This window comes from Topomyia yanbarensis, chromosome 3 (genome assembly GCF_030247195.1).
Source record: "Topomyia yanbarensis strain Yona2022 chromosome 3, ASM3024719v1, whole genome shotgun sequence".
In the NCBI taxonomy this organism is placed as follows: Eukaryota; Metazoa; Arthropoda; class Insecta; order Diptera; family Culicidae; genus Topomyia; species Topomyia yanbarensis.
In genome coordinates, this window is record NC_080672.1 from 402,021,164 (window position 1) to 402,043,282 (window position 22,119).

At 42.5% G+C, this 22,119-nt stretch overlaps 1 protein-coding gene across 1 annotated transcript in view; it reads right to left on the reverse strand.

Moving 5' to 3' along the window:
• Positions 1-924: 924 nt before the first annotated feature.
• LOC131693679 (ras-interacting protein RIP3-like) overlaps positions 925-22,119 on the reverse strand; it is a 103,055-nt gene continuing 81,860 nt past the window's right edge. Inside the window, exon 6 of the mRNA XM_058981718.1 lies at positions 925-8,764. Coding sequence (XP_058837701.1) covers positions 8,294-8,764 — 471 coding nt within the window. The 3' untranslated portion in view covers positions 925-8,293. The remainder of the gene's footprint in view (positions 8,765-22,119) is intronic.

Genomic DNA, 22,119 nt, shown 5'->3' on the forward strand with positions numbered 1-22,119 from the left:
AAAATGCGGACCAAAGACTTTTACTAGAGAGACTTTTGATAGCTTGACAGATATATACGGAAAGCAAAACAAACATGTTCCGAGACGAAAACACCAGCGATAATCCTAATCTAGTGTTTTGTATCTACTGGGGGAGGGCACAAAACCAGTGCGATGTTTCAAAAGGGGCCAAAACATTTATCTGCAAAAATCATTCAAAATACAATTTTTAAATGAATTTTAATGAAACAAATTTAATGAATCTGGTATATTATTCGGAAAAAGGGTTAATTTAACACGGCATTGAGTTGTTTGGTCCTTAAATCAAGCTCCTGTTCATAAATTGGAATATAATGTACGAGGTAATGTTTCAGACGCCATTTTCTCAACATGAGCATATTGTATATAATGCCTTATGAAATGTTGACGTCGAATGTGTGTTTCAGACGGGTTTTTCGATTGATGTGCGCCGAGGCAGTTCCGTGCACTGATAAAAAACAAGAAATCTGTTTTTGACACTTTCCAATGTCAAACATCTATCAAATCAAAGGAGTTGCACTTTTGATTACACTTTTGATTACACTTTTGATTCATCACACTTTCAAACTGTGCAGTTCGATTTGGTGTGAACTGTGCAATACAGTTTATCAGAATGCTGTGTCTCTTTTCGGAGGCGAACATTTATCGTGAGGGATGATCCATAAATGACGTAGCATTTTTTGAGTGATTTTTAACACCCCCCTCCCCCATCGTAGCATTTCGTCACAAACCTCTAAATACCCCCCCCTGGTAATTACGTAGCTTGACGGTAACTCTGCCCCCCCTTGTCCCCGTATTTTTTTTTTAAAAATTCTATTCTATTCCCCTTTAAAAAAGCTACGTAGCATGACATGACCCCCTAACCCCCTGTCGTCACACATCATCACAAAATACAAAACTCCCCCCTCCCCCATATAATGCTACGTCATTTTTGGATGATCCCTGAACAGAGATGACATTTATATTCACCACTACCCATTGATTCCGTTGATCGTCGCATTTTCACTGGCTGTAAATAAGACACATTCCGCGGGCTTCCCAGAAGGCAGCTCTGGTGAGAATAGGGTTGCCACCTCTCCGGGTTTGACCCGGAGACGCCGGTTTTCGGGAGCGATCTCCGGGCTTCCGGGTTTTTCATCAACTTCTTCGGGTTTGGTGGGAAGAAGCATAATTTCAACTTTTTTGGAATTAATTCATCACAGAAAAAAATATTTTGTGATTTTAAGTTTATTTTCATGCACATATTTGGAGCATCAATATAAATGTAAAATTAAGTTCCACCACAAATACACACGAATTTTCGTGTTTTCTTCAACGAATTTTATTATAATTTTACACGTGGATTGAATATTACAGTTTCTTTAAACTGAAAACCAATGCACTTCAATGTATTTTTACTCGAATACTGTTGTAAAATGAATGACATGTAATATAACACGAATGAAAGTGTAAAATTGTATGCTATTTGATGCTTCAACTGATTTTAACGTAATTTTCAATCAAATTTTGGATTCAATCGTTGTATGTTTACATTCGTATTGATTTACATGTCGTTTGAATTTCATTATTTTTTGGTGTGATTCTTTGCAAAATATTTAAAAAGTCTAAGTTTACTATTTTCATCGACTAACCATTCGTTTGAAGGTGGTTCATCAAATATTGCTGATTTCGTCCTCAAAAATGAATGAACATGAAAAACAAATTAAAATTTGCTGTAAATTAAGAAAAGTAATATTTCACAATATGCTATAATTGAAATTTTGCATCACACTAAGTCGCCCAAAATGGCGTAAAAAAATATTTTGCTGCAATTTTACGAAATCGCTTCACTATTAGTCGTACTTATCCGCAGCTGCACCAAAGTATGGCGGATTTGTTCTAATCCAACTGGCTACATCAATATCAAACGAATTTTTCCGGTGTTGTTGCTACTCCTGTAACGACCCTTAACTATTGGCTAGGGAGATCAGTTTGCACCTTTGTTGGGACCTCTGGTGATGAATAACGTACACCACATAGTGCTTCCCATGTGATGCCGCTATCCTGCCTCCTTTGCTCTCATTTTCCTGTTAGTTGTGAATGGGAGCAATGCTCGTTCGACTTATCCTCCACAGCGAGAGTAGCTGGTGCTTTTGTAGTCTTGGCACACAGCTACACTTGATTAAACCAGCAAAACTGTTCTCAAACGTAAAAAAATGTACAGCTTTATTTTAACGTCATGGAAGAATGGCAAAAACATAATACTACAGTGATTGTGAGATTTTTTTAGTAATTTTCTACTTTTTGACGACTTACAAAAAGAATGGAAGAGTATCACCTACTACAAATGAAAATGATTAATATTACTTGTCTCTTTTTCTCTGAAATGATTAATATTACTTGTCTCTTTTTCGCTCGATAGGTAATAAAAAGCGGTATAAAATGTCGAACAATCGCTTTGATTCCAATTTTTGTCTAGTTCCACTCAAAGTTCATTCCCCCCTCCCGTTTCAGTGAAAATATCCGGGTCTCAGCATCTCCAGAAATTGCAACCCTAGGTGAGAACCATGCTAGTTGACATACCGGCTTGGATTGCCGCATCGAATATAGACGTGGGACTATACTACTTAATGTGAAATATTTATTTTCTTAGTACATGTAGAGTAATAATAAATCAAATATATTTCATACGCATAGTTTAAGCGCAACCAATCAACATCGAATGTTACATATTGGACCAAACCTTCTTGGTTATCAGATCATTTCATTTGTAGTAGGTGATCGAATCCGATTAAACTTATTTGAGAAGATTTGAAGAAAGAAGACAGAAAACCGTGACCGAACTAATATCTGGAACTAAATCTTTATAGCACAAGATCAGCTTTTAAAAATTGTAAAAACTTTTCGATTGTGTGTGGTAAAAAAAACCCAGACCGGCGAAGAAAAATCAAATTTTAGAAAATATAATCGCACCAAGCTTTCTAGTTATATTTTGCCATTATTATAGCATTCCTAAAGTATGCATACAAATGTAGCGAATGCAGTGGTCTTAATAATATATCGAAACTATAAATATACAAAAATCGATAACAATTTTATATATGCGTTTTTGCAACGGTTTTTCGAGTGGCAGTGCATTCATTCATAAATAGGATTTGTAATATGTAGGTATCTATTAGCAGAATCAAAATAGGATAGACTGAGTGGAAATGAATCACGTGAAGTGGAAATTAATCAATGAATTGATCGAATGTAAATAATAAACTTTCTTTGTGCTTTCCATCGATCCGCATAAATTTGTTGCTAAGAAAGTTTTCGTCTTTGCGCAACGAAAGTACATATTGCTGTCGTGCAGGTTACGTATGCAACCGCTTACAAACAGGAATACCACATTTAAATCCGTGCTTCGGTCAAAAAATCTGTGATAAATTTCCGAAAAATCACAATCGGCCCTATTCTGCGCGCCGTGTGACGACTAATCTCACCTCACTTTACGTGACTTTTCTCACCCTATTCTGAGAGTCGACTCTGGTGAGGTGAGATTCCCCATTGCGGTTAAATGGGCGTCTCACGTCACCCGAAGTGACTCTTCAGAATTGGGTGAGAAAATTCACGTAGAGTGAGGTGAGATTAGTCGTCTCACGTCACACGCCGCGCAGAATAGGGCCGAATATTTCCAAAAATCGGTGAAATTTTCATCAAAATGCCAAAAATCTGCCATCTGTAAAAAAGAATCTATGATCAAAAATTGTGAAAAAAAATCTGTGATATTGCAGAAAAATCTGTGAATATCGTAACCCTGTTAACAAATTAGATATACCTGCTTACACATTCGCCTCAAACATTGAACGCAAAGCAAAATGAGTTAACGCTGATGATGATGGGTAGAGCGAAAGTGACAGCTATTACTACGACACTATGTTAATCGTGTTTGCAAATGGAGCTCGCATGTACAAGCGATTTTGTGTACGAATAATTGTATTCGAGATGGTACATAAAAGTGTGCTGAAAACGAGCACAACACAAAAGAAAGCATAGTCCTTGAACGGACAAGCTTAGTCGTGGACTTCTAATTCAGGTACACTGGCTGTGAAAACACACAGTGCAGTGATCTGGTCCGCCTGCCGTTCAACAAGCAACTCAGCTTGTTTTGGCCAAATAAGTTCTTTAAATAGTCGATGATGACGTCATGCATAGCAGCGTAGCGCGCTAGGTACACAAATCTGTCGTGCCGGACTAAGGAAGCACTATCTTCTGTGTGTAAATGCGCGATATTTTCACTAGGTTGTACATTATAGAAATTTTTATATGATATCAAAAATCTTTGGGTTTATGTTTTGGGATCAATTCTTAGAAGTATTTATCGTGAGATGGCTGAATTATATGCGTTTAAAATTGGACGACTTTTCGTTACATACCATTTTTGTAGAATTTGCAAAGTGCACCCCCACATCGAAAACAAAGACGTAGTCCTACGTCAAAAAAGCTTATGGAATTATCGATCCAAATGAAAACTGGAAAATCCAACCAGCCACAATCGTTTTTTCTCTTGTTCAATGCTAATCCACGACGTCGAAAGTAGTGCGCATTATAGTCCATCATTATACGAAAAATGTGCACTACTTCCGATGTGATTCCATTATTTAGACCCAGCGAAAATACGATTGTCGCTGCTGGGCTTTCCAGTTTTGAACTGCAACCAGAACATTAATCGATCCAGTTTGAATTGGCCATTGAACATCCAGGCTCAATAATATTTTATTATTACAATAGTGTTACCACAGATAACAGACGTTTAGGCTCGATTTGAAACGTGTGTAAATACCCGCTACTGAAATTCCGAATAAATCAATCGTCTGAAACACGTTTGGCAAACGTTTGTAGATGGCGCAGTGATCGATACAATGAAGTTAGAATGCAGCTGTCAAACACGTGTAGCAAACAGTTGCGCAGATGGCAATAGTGAAGCACGAATTTCCAACGTATATCAATTTGAAGGTTTACCACAGACTAACAGACATAACACTATGAGGGAATTCCCTCAAAAAACATCGATCCGACAATTTTCTCAGAACACTAGCTCCACCTTTTATTCACAGTCCCAAACATTCAATTACTGGTGGGTTACCCCTCAGGTTTGGGAACAATTTTTCACTAGTGGTGTATCCCCCATATGCTTGTTCATATGTCAGTGGCGCCATAATTTCGAATGTGTCCACAGTCCCAACTACAAATATTTAAAATGACCGTTAAAGCGGACGAAGCTTTGTTTTTGAGTGTTATGTCTGTTAGTCTGTGGGTTTACACAGGTTTTTGAAGAAATTTTGTTCTAGCCTAAACGTCTGTTATCTGTGGTGTTACCATTGAAAAGTTGTGCCATCCAAATTCTGACATTTCTAAAAATGTTCGATAAAAATATTTTGAAGTTTGTTGAATTTAATGGACAGAGTCAGATGTATTGAATTCTTGAAAAAAAATTGTATTTCAAGAAACTATTGTTAAATTTTTATGTATTTGAAGGAAGTTGTTCGAAGTTTAAAACATGACATCTAGACGGATTTTCTCTCAAATATTTGATTAACAAAAGTTTTTGAACGGATTGAAATTTTGCTTTTTTCTGCGTTGTAGCATCACGAACAACGCATATATTTATAATTTTATCGTGAAATTATATTTTTGCTCAGATTTGTATTCGGGGCCCTCCTTGCACTTGAAAATACCTTTTTAAAATGCTTCCAACTTCTATTATTGGATGTGTGGACTATAATCACAGGCTAACAGACACAACACTATGAGGGAATTCCTTCAAAAAACATCGATTCGGCAACTTGTCCAGAACACTAGCTCCACCTTTTATTCACTGTCCCAAACCCTCATTTACTGTTCGGTCACCCCTTTAGGTTTGGGAATAATTTTTCACCAGTGGTCTATCCCCCATATGCTGGTTCATATGTAAGTAGCGCCATATGTGGCCACAGTCCCAACAACCAATAAATATTTAAAATGACCGTTAAAGCGAACGAAGCATTGTTTTCGAGTGTTATGTCTGTGCTATAATTACAACTGGATTATTTTTGCGTTGTAACGTCAACAAAATCTTTTTTTTTTAGAGAACAGATATCCATTCGCGACTACGAAGCAGAGTTTGACAGTGCGTGAAGTGCATGTAAACAAATAAGAGGTGGAAAATGAATATTTTTAAATGCACTGTTTTCAACGATGTTTCGTAAATATCTGAAATTGAAATTTCAAATAGAACCAACAAATATTAAATAAGCTTATTATGGTGTACAGCCATGCTGTTTGTACACTTTATAGAACGATTCGGATCGCTAAGGAAACTATTCACAGTTCATCAAGAGTTCATTTGGCAGTTAGACAGTATGGAAGAGACTATACACCAAAACGAAGTAATCAATTCGTTATTCGTGGCCATTCCAGATACGTATAAGCACGTGTCCTTCGCTGTCGGTAATTCACAAGGAGGAAATGTATAAAATGTCTCGAGAACAGATCCAGCGTATTTTCCAAGATGTTGAGGAATCAGCCGATCGCATTGCGAGCCGTAGTAAAAACCAACCGGTCCCACCATGACGCCTTTTCGGGAATTACAAAGAAAACGAAAAAGACCACAGTTTGCTTTGAGTGCAAAAATGTTGGGCACAAGAAAACAAATTGATTTACGTTACGACGGTGTTTGAACTTGGAACGCCAGATGGCCGATGTAAACTAGAGCAGCGGCAGCGACAACAAGTGTAATGGCGGATAAAGTGGCAACAGGAGGAATACTGTGACCGAAACAATCGTAGAAGTTGCACATCCAAGAATACTGTAGTCTAGTAATAGGTGCGAGCAGCAGATATAAGAAAACTATTACGACCTCGAATATCGTATTCATTCTACAAGGTTTAATGCGATGTCCGGACAGAAAAAGAAAACGCTGAGCACCAAAAATAAATTAAAGCCACAATTCGTGTTCATGACATAATTCACCAAACAAGATACGGCAAATCAGTCACACTTTTATGATCCTGTTCATATTGTAAAATCATGAAAATAAATCACACTACTCGTGACTAAAATCTCAAAAATCGTGACAAAAGTATCAGTACTCTGCAAAAAAAAATTCGATACGAAACTCACTTGTCATAAAGTCAAACGTATAGTTAGACTTCTTAGAAATGGTAGTTCGTTAAATTTGTCAGCAAGTCAGCAATTCCTCATTTTAGTCAATTGGAATTAATCTGAAAAAGAGATAAAAAGTTTACTGACTAAACAGATTTTTATACGTTTTATGAATTTGCCTTGGTGCTTTTGTTTGTTTTGTGAAGAGTCTGCTGTTTTAGATAGCGGTAAAATTTTACTGCACCCAACTATGATTCAAACTTAGTAACTATTCAAGCCCATTGAATGAGCCTAATTTAAACACACACACACCTCATGCGTCCTCATTAATAGGAATTAAACTACTCAACGTCATGAATTGAAAGATATACCGCAAAAACTGGACAACAGTGTGGTACCATCAGCCGGTTCGTTGTGTGGCTGACACGAGGGAATGTTTGCCATGCGATAAGCTACGCAGAGAATAGGCGAACCTAGACCAAACATAAATCCTCATGGAATGAAAGTGGTTCTTATGGGAAATCAGCACAGCGTTTCACCTATTGAGGGTGCCGTGGAGAAAAGCGGTGTCACATAACGAAGGACCAGTAAATGTGTAAGCTTCTTGTGGTGTGGCAAATGACGGTGCTATCGCTGGAAGTTGTTGAACAATGTTTAAGGTTAAGAAAAAAATAGTTGGAGTGGAATATGATGATTTGAGTATGTTGCATTTTCTAGTTTGACAACAATTTAGTTTCCGATCTCGCCTTGGTAGTGTTTTGTACTCAGTTGGAACTTGTATAAAAATATTAAAATAATAATAAATCACTATTTATTTAATTTTTTTCCACATATTTCCACTTTTTCAATTGATTTGCCACCGGAATCAAATGCCGAACATGAACACTTAAAATTAAATTGTTTGCCACGTCCCATTCGCCTTATTTTCATAGTTGTCTTTTACTATATCACCAAAGAAGGAGCGTTCGAACGTTCAATTTCTGCGATGCGCCATTGGGTTAGAATTCGGGGATGTTTTCTACAAGAGCTACAGATGAAACACATATAGTCCATCAGTTGCTAGATGGACTCAACAAATCATCTAAACCGAGTCGTAACGAATGAATAGTTGATGGTAGTAATAATAATAATAATTGCTAACGCTATAATGGATTCACTACTTGTCTAGATATCACGAAAGTTCCTGCGAATACTGGGTGTCCAACGAGGGTGGCGGTGGTGGTCGTCGAGCGGCTGAAGCAGCAGCCACAGCCGCTGCTCGAGCCGCCGCAACGGCATTGGCCGCGGCAGCCGCGTTGCTTCTCAGCGGTGCCATCGGAGGTGGCCCGGGGCTGCCGTAGTTGGTGGCGTACAGCTGCGAACAGGAATCCTTGATCAGTTCCTGCGTTTCGCGGATTTGGCGTTGCACTTGCGGTGCTAGACGTTGAACCGATATGGCCGGTGGAAAACGAGGTGTGTCCGGTGGTGTTTGTTGCTGCTGCGGACTGGAGGACAGAAGGTTCCCACTTCCTCCGACGGCTATCACGGCGGAGGCGAGCGCCGTGGAGGAGGGACCACCGGCGGCTGCTAGCGCGGAGGACACCGACGAGATGGCGGCGGAGGATTGCTGCTGAACCTGGGACTGGATCTGGCTGGATGAGAGCTGAAAGAAAGGAAACAAATGATTCTGTTCAGTTTTATATTTTTTTCGCGTTTTGTAGGATATTTCTGTTGGTATTTGAAGTCTTGAATCGGAATGTCTAGATAGCATCTGCTAAGATCCATCCAACATAACACATCTATATATAAAAATCAAATAATTGCATCTAATACGTATGTAAATCATCCCACAACCACAACCCACTTTCTTTCCTACTAACAAGATCTAACATCCGTAATACCATTGGCGATTGTGTGGTGTCCCCGGGGCAGCATTGGGCTCTGCTAAACCTCTAAAAAAGCCATAACTCTGAAATCAACTCCGACGAAGCGAATTTGGGCCGCTTCTCCCAAGATTCTAAGATTCCAGTAATTCAGCAATAAAAACGTCCTACCGGCCCATCATGATCAACACCAGTAACATCCTGATAACGGCATACTATCCCTGACGAACGTCAACGGACAGGACACGGATCGCAAATTGGACGGCGACTTTGGGCTGACAGGGCATACTGTTCTACTCCCTGAGTAAGGAAGGATGACACCAACTTGAAATGGTAATTGGGCTAACAAAACGGCTGCCTCAGTTCCGTTAAAATCTAAGCAGGTCTCCGGGTACGTTCAAAATTCGTCATCAATAGTTGGTGGTACTAGGTTCGGATGGACTATTCCCGATTTTAGGCCGAACTGGGTCTGAACACTACTCCCCATGAAGGATACTGTCAACGCTAGCATGACCTCCTTGCTTGCATGGATCACAAGAGGCGACTACGTAAAACGAGTAGAGATAGCAGCGCGGAGTTGGGACCCAACCAAATGGAGTAGTAAGAAACCCGCACATATGGAGCAGGCGCGGCGAATTCGTTCGCCAGAGATGCTTTGGTGAGGTCACCACCATCAGCAGCAGCTGAAGTTATTCAGTAAAAGTAGGAGGAGGAGAAGCAGCAGCAACAGCCAAATCAGAGTGGGGTGAGTAATACCCCACAAAAGACGAAAATTCTGACAGTTAAGTACTTGGTGGTGGTGCTAGAAATGCAAGGAGACGGGCATCTTGCGAAAGACTGCCCTCCTATCAAGAGGACTGAAGCCAACGGTCATGTGCACCACACAGCAAACAATGTGTGACGTTGCTTTGGTTGCAGAGTCGAATCAATTCCTTCTTGATAATGGTAACGTGGTGGCGAATTAATCGGCAACGGCTGCAATACAAGTTATGGGCAGATTCCCCATTCATGAAGTGGTAGAACACTCATACAAAGGCTTCGTGATCGCCAAAATCAACAGCGTCTTCGTGTGCAGCTGTTACATGCCTCCAACAATGAACAATGGAGCAGTTTAGCCTAATGCTGGAGCAATTAACCGAGCAGTTGATCGGCCGAAAGCCGTAATTATTGGTGGTGGTTTCAATGGCTGGGCTGTGGAGTGAATCTGTAGAGTAACAAACACAAGAGTGTGTATCCTGCAGGAAGCTCAAGTGTAGTTAGCCGTGTGCAATGAAGGTTCCGTTAGCACATTTCGAAGAGATGAGAGGGAGTGCATCATCGACGTCAGATTCAGCAATCCTTCACTGTCGGCGACCATGGACTGTAGAGTATGCGACAAGTATACCCATAGCGACCACCAGGTATCGTAGTGGGAGACGAAAGCCTTAAACAAAGACTTCTTCGTTGAGGTTTTTCGGCTAAACAGCAGGACAGGGAACGTTGCTGCGGCTGATCTAATTAGAAGCATTATGATGGCTTTTAGCGCCACAATGCCGTGAAAATCGGAGTCACGCAATAGTCTACGTCCAGCTTACTGGTGGAACGAGATCAGGGCTGGCGGAATGCGTGGGTAGTATGGGTAGTACTACCCACTCGGATATTACCAAACGGGGAATTACCCACTCGAAAGCTTGGAATACACCAAAACCTTAGATTAACCACGTATGTGTCTTGCGCACAACATTCTTGCGTCTGAAATACTCGATGTAAAATAATTTCATATTTTTATTCAGATACAAATATTTGCTTTCCAATTTAATTTTCTTCAGACTATGCGATAACAATGAGGATTTGTTTGAAATTTGGAATCATTTTATATACATTCTCATGGGAATCCATTTTGACACATCTGCATCTTAAAACAAGGAGTTCAGATTTATAGACAAAAAATATTAATACAATTTTATTCATACTGTGGGAAGCAGTTAGAAATATTTTTAAGGGCAAGATATATATTTCTTATTTTTTCAACATGAACAATCATTTGATTAAAAATTGAAACAAGGAGAAACAATCACTAGACAATCAATAGACTTTCTACAAAGAAAGCAAAAGATTGTTGATTCTAACATCATTGGCAGAGACCGTTTCAGTGAAATCGAGGAGAGGGCGAACAAAAATGGCAAGGAAAAAAAAATAAACTTGTAGATTTGTGGCAAACTAAAGATCACTATCAGGACATCATGAACCGGATCGCCGACTGGCCTCCTTGGATCCGCTGGGAACTCTTGGGATCACATTTGCAGGTTAGAAAGTGAACTAAAAGAGAAGATTTAAATAAATTTGGAGGATAGTCAGAACATCTCGGAATAGAACCAGGCCAAAGGGATTCGTTTAACAGAGATCCGGCGGTAGAACACTAGGCGCATGACCAGACAACATGATTAATGTCGCGATAGCCGTCACCCCAAGCACAGAGAACACTCTCCACGACCCCAACACGCCGGAGATGCGCATTCAACGTATAATTAATGGACATGTCCCGAGATGCCACCCGAAGGAAGTTACGACTTTCATCTTTCCTTTTCAACCAAGGTTGGTTGATGCCTTTGGGATTCCAAAACTTCCCTTATTCCACAGAATTTGCCCATCTTCGAGCGTACTCTGACAAGAAATACTGAAAAATTCGTTAAAGTTGCCCGATCTTTCACAAATATGGTCGGTGTTGGGTCAGACCGGACTAAGTGACAGTGCATTGATTTCGAGAAAAACGCTTTAAGTTTGTATCGCAGCATCCTTTACATTATAATTGGAAAATAATTTTTACCATAATTCTTGTTTATTGTTTCATATTTCAAATCTGGTAAAAGTGGAATGTAGATCAAGAAATTCTTTATCCAGTGTTATCATTAACTCATTTTTTGATGTTTTGCGACTTGGTCCGGTCTGACTTAACACCGACCATATTACCTTCTAATGCCTAGGTGTCCGCCTTCTCATTACCATTCTAATCTAAGTGCCACTTTTCTCAATACCCGGAATAGAACAATGCAAAAGAACTCGAACTAATATTTGTATCAAGTAGTCGGGAACGATTTTAACATAAAGAATCTAGGAACACCCATATTTTCTGCAGGAGAAACACAGAGTGCTTTCCATGCTCCATCGATCGAAGCGCCTACTTGGAACTGTAACGATGTGGACATGGTCGTAGGTAAATATAAAACGATAAGTTTTATGGGGAAAACGCTTAGCGCGAGTATCTTTGCTCTCAGATAAATATGTGTGTTTGAAGAACAATTATTACGTTTATATACATTATTATAATTTCATCGCGAAACGTCTATAATTTGAATGTGAATCTACATGGAATGCTGCTGTCGCCGATAAAGGATTCTTAGTTCCGTCTATTCCGATCAACAGTCGAATCGAGTACACAACGTAGGGTCCAGCTACCAGACGAAATATTGTTTCTCTCGTTAATTCGTTGACGAACCAGTGCCAATAACTGCGATTTTCAGTTTTCATTAAGTTATTCATTTGCGTTTCTAACGTCGCATATATTCGGAAAAATTTGGGCGATGCGACGTTCAAAAAGTCCCCATAAGACCTTTTCACATACAATTCTGAGCACTCTCTGTCCACAACGGAGTTAGAAACCGTCCACGGATGTTCGTACCGGGTATTCGTTTAAGTGTACAGTGTAGAGAAATAAGCCACTTAAAACGTTGTACACTTCCACCGGAGGAATTTCTTATTTTGATTCGATTGTTTCGGATATAGTGGACGCGTAGCTCTTTCAATCAATGGGCGTACTACTGAGGTAAAGTATAACGATAAATCTAACGCGCTGGTAGGCATTCGTGTCATTCCTACTTTATTAAAGATGGTGATATTGAAATTTGAAATTGTCGCGAATATCATGCAGTAAGATAGATCGGTTATCAGAATGAAGACAAACTTATGGCATACTGTGGGAGGTGAAGTCTTCTAGAATCAGCTGAGGTGCAATGTATTTTAAAAAAATCCGTAAATCTTTGCTATGATTCGTATTTAACAAGCGAAAACTTCAATATCTGGTACCGAGCAAAGGCTAATCCGATTGAAATAGTAGCACGTTTTGATCCCCAAAACGCTCCTTAATATTGATTTCTCAGCAATGGCGAATAATGTTAAAATTGTGGAAGATCTACGTCGGAAGCAAACCAAAAGCATTGTGTAAAACCTAAGAAAATAATATACAATGAAAAGAGACACTTGGAGTTTTGGATATCCTATGTAGATTTTCCGAGACCAGTAGCCATTTTCTTCGGTTTTGAAGCAGACTTTCAGGAAACTTAGGGGAGGAAAAGATTCTCCTCTTTCGAAAACTTATAGACACATTAGAAGAAGCGTAGAAAGCGTAGAAATTAGTCGTGGCCGGTGCTTTCTTTAACTTTTCTTCCCAGCGTCGGTCGTCGGAGACACTATCATGCGCGCTTCAGTACTCGCGAAAGAAAGGTTTTATAGCAGGGAACGGAAAACTAATGCAACGAAATTTAAAAGAATGGAGTGATTGGTACTTAGCTGTGGAACATTTGTAGTATCTGTATACAACAAACACATTTTCGTTGAGCCGTCGGACATGCAGCCTTGGTGATAAAAAAAAAGCCACCAGATATTATCAGGGCATTTTCACGCCATATCAGTATTTTCGTCAGTATGGGGAGAACTTTTTCCGAATCTTACTACCCACCCGGGAAAAAAGTGTTTCGTCGGCCCTGAACGAGATGGTCAGTATGCTACGCGCTGGTTGTCTCAGAACCAGAGAGCAGCATCGGAGCCGGATAGAGGAGTGCGCAAGGCAGCGTTTCGGGAAGCTAGGGCCGCTTTAAAACTAAGAGATCAACCGTAATAAGTCAGATTGCCACAAAGAGCTGTGCCGAGAAGTAGTCGCCAATCCCTGGAGCGAAGCGTACCGAGTCGTGGTGGCGAAAATGAAGGACCCATTGACGCCAGCCGAAATATGCCCGAGTAAACTAAAGATAATCGTTGGGGAACCGACACCGTACGGCGGAGAAGAAGAAACAACACGGATGATCGGAAATAGACTAACGTTGAGCTCGCAGAAGCATCGAAGCGACTGAAATGAAAGAAAGCCCCCGGTCCGGATGGAATATCAAACGTCTGCATTCCTGGCTTGCCCTGACATGTTCAGGATGGTGCCGCAGAATTGTATAAATGACGGCAGCTACTCCGAAATGTAGAAGGTAGAGAGCTGGTGTTGCTGCTAAAGCCAGGGAAGCTACCGGGCGATCCGGCCTCAAATACTGGCCATGATCGCATATTTGTCCCGTTTTCTACGGGTTTATCTATATGGGACTGATATGCGATCATGGGCAGTATAAGCCTATAAGTTTTCTGTATACACTCGGAAAACTGCTAGTAAAAATCATCCTTAGCAGAATGACGAAATGCACGGAGGACGAGCGCGGGTTTCCAAAAGATGCAGTTCGGATTCCGCAAAGGAGCATCAACAATGGATGCAAGAAGGCATCTAAACGGAAACGAAAAGGAGATCGATACTGCGATGTGGTCACGATATATGTGAGGAATGCATTTAACAGCGCTAGCTGGGGAGCCATCGCTGCAGTGCGGCACAGAATAAGGATTCCCGATTATCTATGCCAGATCATGAAGAGATACTTCCTGAGAACAGTGTTGCTATACAAGACGAACGAAAACAATGCGAGTGACAGCGGGTGTTCCTCAGGCTCCATTCTCGGTCCAACTCTTTGGAACGTTGATTAGTGAGACACTTGAAAAAGTGGAGGTGTCTGTGACGGAGTAAATAGATGCGATCGGGAACTGGATCAGCGGGGTCAAACAATGGTTTAATGGATGCAGATTGACGTCGGAGGGCGCGTGTTTGCATCGAAGCGTACACTGAAGCAATTGGGAGTGATAATCGACTATCGGTTTAGTTTTAACAACCACGTCGACTATATCTGCGAAAAGTCGGCGAAGACAACGAACGCAACAGCGAGGATCATGCCAAATGTCCGCGGTCCGAGAAGCAGCACGAGACGACTGCTATTTAGTGTTTCGTCATCGATACTACGATATGGGGTTCCTGCCTGGGTTGCGGCGCTGAAAATCAAGCGGAATCACAAAAAGCTGAACAGGACGTTCTGGTTGATGGCAGTACGAGTCGCCAGCGCGTACAGAACAATATCATCGGAGGCAGTATGCGTTATCGCCGCGATGATCACCCTGGCGGAGGATATCGAATACTACAATCGGAGAAACACTAGAAACGCGATGAAGATGTTAACAATTGATTCGATGGCGAGGTGGCAATAGAAATGGGACAATACGGAGAAGAGAAGGTGGACCTGACGGCTCTTTCCAAACCTTTTTTTTTTTTTTTTATTAACAGTTTAAGGCCGAAGTAGCCTGTGCCGTATACAAAAGATTCCTCCATTCCACTCGGTCCATGGCCGCGCGTCGCCAGCCACGCAATCTGCGAAGGGTCCGCAAATCGTCTTCCACCTGGTCGATCCATCGTGCTCGCTGCGCGCCACGTCTTCTTGTACCGGTCGGATTGCAATTGAGAACCGTTTTCACCGGGCTATTGTCCGACATTCTGGCTACGTGCCCGGCCCACCGTAGTCGTCCGATTTTCGCGGTAGGACAGATGGGCGGCTCCCCCAACAGCTGATGCAACTCATGGTTCATTCGCCGTCTCCATGTGCCGTCTTCCATCTGCACTCCATCGTAGATGGTACGCAGCACTTTCCGTTCGAAGACACCAAGTGCGCGTTGGTCCTCCACGAGCATGGTCCAGGTCTCGTGCCCGTAGAGAACTACCGGTCTAATCAGCGTCTTGTAGATGGTCAACTTCGTACGACGGCGAACTCTGTTCGACCGAAGTGTCTTGCGGAGGCCAAAGTAAGCACGATTTCCTGCCACGATGCGTCTACGAATCTCTCTGCTGGTATCATTGTCGGCGGTCACCAGTGAGCCCAAGTACACGAACTCTTCAACCACCTCGATTTCGTCGCCACCGATGCAAACTCGAAGCGGGCGGTTCTCATTCTCTTCTCGTGAACCTCTTCCTATCATGTACTTTGTCTTCGACGTGTTGATGGCAAGTCCAACGCGCTTGGCTTCTCTTTTCAGTCTGGTGTAGGCTTCCTCCATCTTCTCAAAGTTTCGTGCAATAATATCAACGTCATCGGCGAAGCCAAGTAGCTGAACGGACTTTGTGAAAATCGTACCACTCGTGTCGATCCCTGCTCTTCTTATTACACCTTCCAGCGCGATGTTGAATAACAGACACGAGAGACCATCACCTTGCCGTAACCCTCTGCGTGATTCGAAGGGACTCGAGAGCGTCCCTGAGACACGTACTACGCACATCACCCGATCCATCGTCGCCTTCACTAATCGCGTCAGTTTGTCCGGGAATCCGTACTCGTGCATAATCTGCCATAGCTGATCTCGATCGATAGTGTCGTATGCGGCTTTGAAGTCGATGAACAAATGATGTGTGGGCACATTGTACTCGCGGCATTTCTGCAGTACTTGACGAAGAGCGAACACCTGGTCCGTGGTGGATCGTTCGCTCATGAAACCCGCCTGGTACTGCCCCACGAGCTCTCTTGCAATTGGTGATAGTCGACGGCATAGTATTTGGGAGAGTACCTTGTAGGCGGCGTTCAGCAGGGTGATTGCTCGGTAATTACAGCAATCCAGCTTGTCGCCCTTTTTGCAGATAGGACACACGACACCTTCCATCCACTCCTCCGGTAAAATCTCCTCCTCCCAAATCTTGGTAATCACCCAGTGCAGCGCTTTAGCCAGTGGCTCGCCACCGTGTTTTAGTAGCTCGCTTGGTATTTGGTCAACCCCAGCGGCTTTATTATTTTTGAGCCGGCTAATCTCCTCCTGGATTTCTTGGAGATCCGGAGCCGGTAGTGTAATGTCTTCCGCGCGTGCTCCCAGGTGCGTTACCGTGCCATCCTCGTCGTCTGCTGCATCGCCGTTCAGGTGTTCTTCGTAATGCTGCCGCCACCTCTGGATCACCTCACACTGGTCCGTGAGAAGATTCCCGTTTGTATCTCTGCACATGTCGGCCTGTGGTACGTGGCCCCTGCGCGAGCGGTTCAACTTCTCGTAGAATTTCCGTGTGTCTTTAGCGCGGTACAGCTGCTCCATCGCTTCGCGATCTCGGTCTTCCTGCTGGCGCTTTTTGGTCCGGAAAACCGAGTTCTGCCTGTTCCGTGCCTGTTTATATCGCGCTTCGTTCGCCCTCGTGCGGTGTTGCAGCATTCTCGCCCATGCTGCATTCTTCTCTTCGACTAACTGCTCGCATTCGCCGTCGTACCAGTCGCTTCTTCGGTCCGGGCCCACCGTACCTAGTGCAGTGGCTGCGGTGCTACCTATGGCGGATCGGATATCTCTCCAGCCATCTTCAAGGACAACTGCGCCTAACTGCTCTTCCGTTGGTAGTGCCACTTCCAGCTGCTGCGCGTATTCTTGAGCCACTCTGCCATCTTGTAGCCGCTCGATGTTTAGCCGCGGCGTTCGGCTTCGACGAGAGCTATGCACTGTCGAAAGTTTTGAGCGTAAGCATACTGCAACCAGCTGGTGGTCCGAATCTATATTCGCACTGCGATAAGTGCGGACGTTTGTGATGTCCGAGAAGAATCTACCGTCGATTAGAACGTGGTCGATTTGATTTTTTGTTACTTGGTCCGGTGATCTCCAGGTGACTTTGTGGATATCTTTGCGAGGGAAGAAGGTGCTTCGGATTACCATACCACGAGAGGCTGCGAAGTTCACACATCGTTGGCCGTTGTCATTTGATACGGAATGCAGACTGTTAGGCCCGATCACCGGTCTGTACATTTCCTCCCTTCCTACCTATGCGTTCATGTCGCCGATGACAATTTTCACGTCTCGCAGAGGGCAACCGTCGTATGTCTGCTCCAGCTGCATGTAGAACGCTTCTTTCTCGTCGTCGGGTCTCCCTTCGTGTGGGCAGTGCACGTTCATGATGCTGTAGTTGAAGAAACGGCCTTTGATCCTCAACTTGCACATCCTTGCGTTGATCGGCTGCCACCCGATCACACGTTGGCGCATCTTGCCCAGTACTATGAAGCCGGTTCCCAGCTCGTTGGTTGTACCACAGCTCTGGTAGAAGGTAGCCGCTCGATGCCCGCTTTTCCACACCTTCTGTCCCGTCCAGCAAAGTTCCTGCAGCGCCACGATATCGAAGTTGCGGGGGTGTAGCTCGTCGTAGATTATCCTGTCACATCCTGCGAAGCCGAGCGATCTGCAGTTCCATGTTCCGAGTTTCCAATCGTGATCCTTTATTCGTCGCCTGGGTCGTTGCCGATTGTTCTGGGTCGTATTCTCTTCTGTATTGTTCGTTATGTGGGTTTTTTAAGGGGTGGCTTATAGGGCCTACGCCAACCACCTGTCTCGCCGGTGGGCCATCGTGCCAGGACTGCTTAAGGTCCCACCTGGGCACCAGGACAGGTTTACACCTTCCGAAGAAGGGTAACCCCCCCTTCCCTGCCAGCATACGACCAAAGTTCCCACCGGGGTTGGTTACCCGATCTTCACTAAGGTTACTCGTATCCCAGTCGACGCCACGAGGAGGCCAGGGCTAGGAGTTACTGGGCAGGAAGCTAAGGACCGCAAGTGGGGTCTATTTTATGCCTTCAGGTACGAGAGGCTTACGCACTGCCCGTCATTTCCAAACCTGTTCAACGCGAATCAATAGAAAGCAGGGAGAGGGGATCTTCCACCTGCCACAAATCCACTCGGGCTACGGCAGCTACAGGAAGTATCTTCAATGGTTTGGGCACGCAACGTCCCCAATGTGCCGGGAGTATGAGAATGTCGAGGAGACACCAGAACATGTGATCTTCGAATGTTGGAGGTTCGAAGTGACGTGCAGGGAGACGCTTAAAACGAGAGGGCAGAACATCAACGTCGTCTACGTGGGTCTTGCCCTCGTTGCCCCAAGCAATACAGTGGACGTTTGTTTTTCGCAAATCGCGAGATTTAATTGATGACCATGTTTCTAGTACCTCCTTAAGAGTTCGACGCAGTCGTTTATGAACCAAAGGGTTTAGTAGAATAGGACAAAATAATCTACAGCAATTATATGAATTTCTCTCGCCTTGTACAGGAAGGAGAAGTTTTGGTTCAAGAATCGTCTTTCACTAAAGGAACCGTAAAACGGAGTATCTTTATTCACCGGGTAAGTTTGATCAAATGAGACTTTCTTTAGTAAGGCACGATAAGATGATTTCCTTTAACAAAATCATAGAAATAAAAAGCAAAACGCACACAAATTTAAATTGAAAATGACACAACTCTCCTGCATCGTTTTAAGACACCGGTCGCGATACCTACTCAGTATGCTGAGTGTGACAAAACAATTCCTTTTATATTGTGTGGCTTATCCGAAGGACAGAAGAAACTGTTACTTTCATTCTTGCTATGGTGATCTGTCGAGATGAGTCAGTCGCAGAAGCAAGAAGTGGTGCACCAGCCTAATACGGAGGTTATTAACTTTCGGCCTTTTCGCATAAGGCATGCGTGAGTTGTACCAGGCATTCAGTGCTGATGGCGTTCAACAAATTAGCCTAGGCCAAATCAGTCATCTTGCATAATAACTTGCAGCATGTGATTTCTGTGACGCAGCTATAATTAAGACTCCCATATATATGGATCACAAGAATATCAATTTATCCTCTAAAGTCAGATGTCTTCCGTTTAATTCCATTATAATAATATATAATAACAAGACGATTAATTGTGACATTCCACTAAGTCGCTCAAAAAGTTTTGAATTTTGTAAAAAATTATAGAGAATATCAATGCTCGGCTACCACTTACTTGCACCGCGACTATTAAAAGATTCATATCATATTTGGAAGAAATGGAATTTATTATAAATCTAGGAAGTAATTCTCCGTATTTCAAATGGTGTTTTTGTGGTGAGAATCTAGGTGGACCGACCCATTATCCACTACCTGACCCTGCACGTACAAAACATAATGCGATAGTATCACTGATACACATTACATCTTTTCATAGCGAACCATAGTCACCAATACCATTACCTGAACCACAAAGAATTGCCAAATTTGTGGCTGCTGTCCAGGTAGTATTAACGGCAGAAGCTGCGTCAAGAAGCTCAAAATTAACAGCCAGCAACATCATTGAGAATGTCCACACTTGCGACCCGTAAGGGAATGAAACAAGAATGAAATCAGATGTCCGCGAACATGAACATGGCAGTAACGACGCTGGTGACACAAAAGTATACGATATAGAAAAGCACAACCACCAAGTCGCTGTTGGCAAAGAAAAATATTTCTCAGCCTAGTAAACAGGTATCAACGCGCTATCGCTAGTCGGTCGCTCGCACAAGATCTGTTGGGCAACCACTAATGTTTTATCATGGAAATATATAAAAGACCAAAAGCTTCGTTTAGCTAACGCGAACGAAGCTTTTGGTCTTTTATATAAAATAAGCGAATTATATAATAAAAAGATGGGTGGGTAATGTCAGAGACATAATCGGAGTGAAGTAGAATACAGTTTAGACCGGTAAATTCTGCTCTGGAATAAGCAATTTCTATGCGACTTTGTCGACTTTAGCACATTCATAGTTTATTTGGAGTATTTTTTTTGGAATTATCAAGTTGACAATTTGCAACATTCTTTGAAAATATTGTTGAACTTTTATAAATGAAGGCACGCAAACGAGCGTTTGACCGTCGTCCTACTACCAGCATCAGAGAAGTAGCAGATCAGCATTTTTCGCTACATGGCCTGTACCAAACAAACCGCTCGTAAGTCCACTGGAGGAAAGGCTCCCCGCAAGCAGTTGGCAACAGCCCCCTGGCAACCCTATACCATCATATGGAGTTTGACAGCGACCGACATGTATGGGGTGTTATAGCTATAAAGCCCCAAACAAAGAATTATGTTCGGCACTATGCTCGATATTCAAGCATTCCACACGACGTTTTGCATCTTGTGGGATGATTTAATAATTTAATTTAATTGACATTTTGTAACTAAATACAGCTTCTAATCCTTCGGTTCAAAATCAATGTTTTGCCTTTCATGGCAGTGATGCTGGCTGTACAGAGACGTCGTCCTTGACAGGGGGCTGGTTGGCAACGAAGGCCGTGTAAAAGTGCCCCAGTCACGGTTGGCGTTAAGAAGCCTCATCGCTACCGAACAGAAACAGTCGCCCTGCGAAAAATTCACAGCTATCAGAAATCGAGCGGGCCTAAATTGTGACCCAAAATAAACCACAAACCAACAAGTTCTTTTCAGGACCAGCCAATTATAAAGTATTATTATTATAAATGAAATTTTCCATTGCCTTACAACCTCCCTCCCCCTTTCCACCCGGCTTGAATTACTATCAATCTTGATGATGCTGTGCGGCGGGGGCACTAGTTTTTATTATAGTGGAAAATTTAGGTTTGCGCGTTTTTCCCAAAAGTTTTTTAGCTGTGCGTTTTCAAGGAAGTTGTAGTTGAATTCAAAATAAAATAGTTTATTTCTATTGTCAGAGATGGACCTTCCAACGAAAACTAGTCTGGCTCGCTCTGAATCGAATTGTATGGACCAACCACTGCTTTCACAAAATCTGTTATTTTCAGTAATTGAACATTCTACACAACTAGTCACAACTATTTCCAATCAGCGCAAAAATCGAAGATTTTCATTCAGTACAATAGCAGATTTTCACTTTTAGAAAAACAGGCAACATTCTGGCCGAAACGGAGCACCTATATCGAAACGTTAGAAAACGTTCGATTTTTGTAAATTGAATCATTACACTAACCTGTCTACAAATCACACAAATAACTTTTTTATTTTGTGCCATTCTACTTGAAAGCGACGGTATTGTTCACAAGTGGCTCACTTACCATCCAACGCCCTTGGCAAGCCACTTTCTGATGCTTGTAATAACTAAATTTCAATTTCATTCTTTGTCGATAAATTGATGGCCCTGAAAAGGGCCTTTTGTTTGGGCAGTGTTCGGAATTTACTTGGAGCTGGTGTATATGGTAATAGTTTTGGTGCCATCGAAGACGGCGTGATTGGCTAACTTTCTAGCAGCAGCAAACGG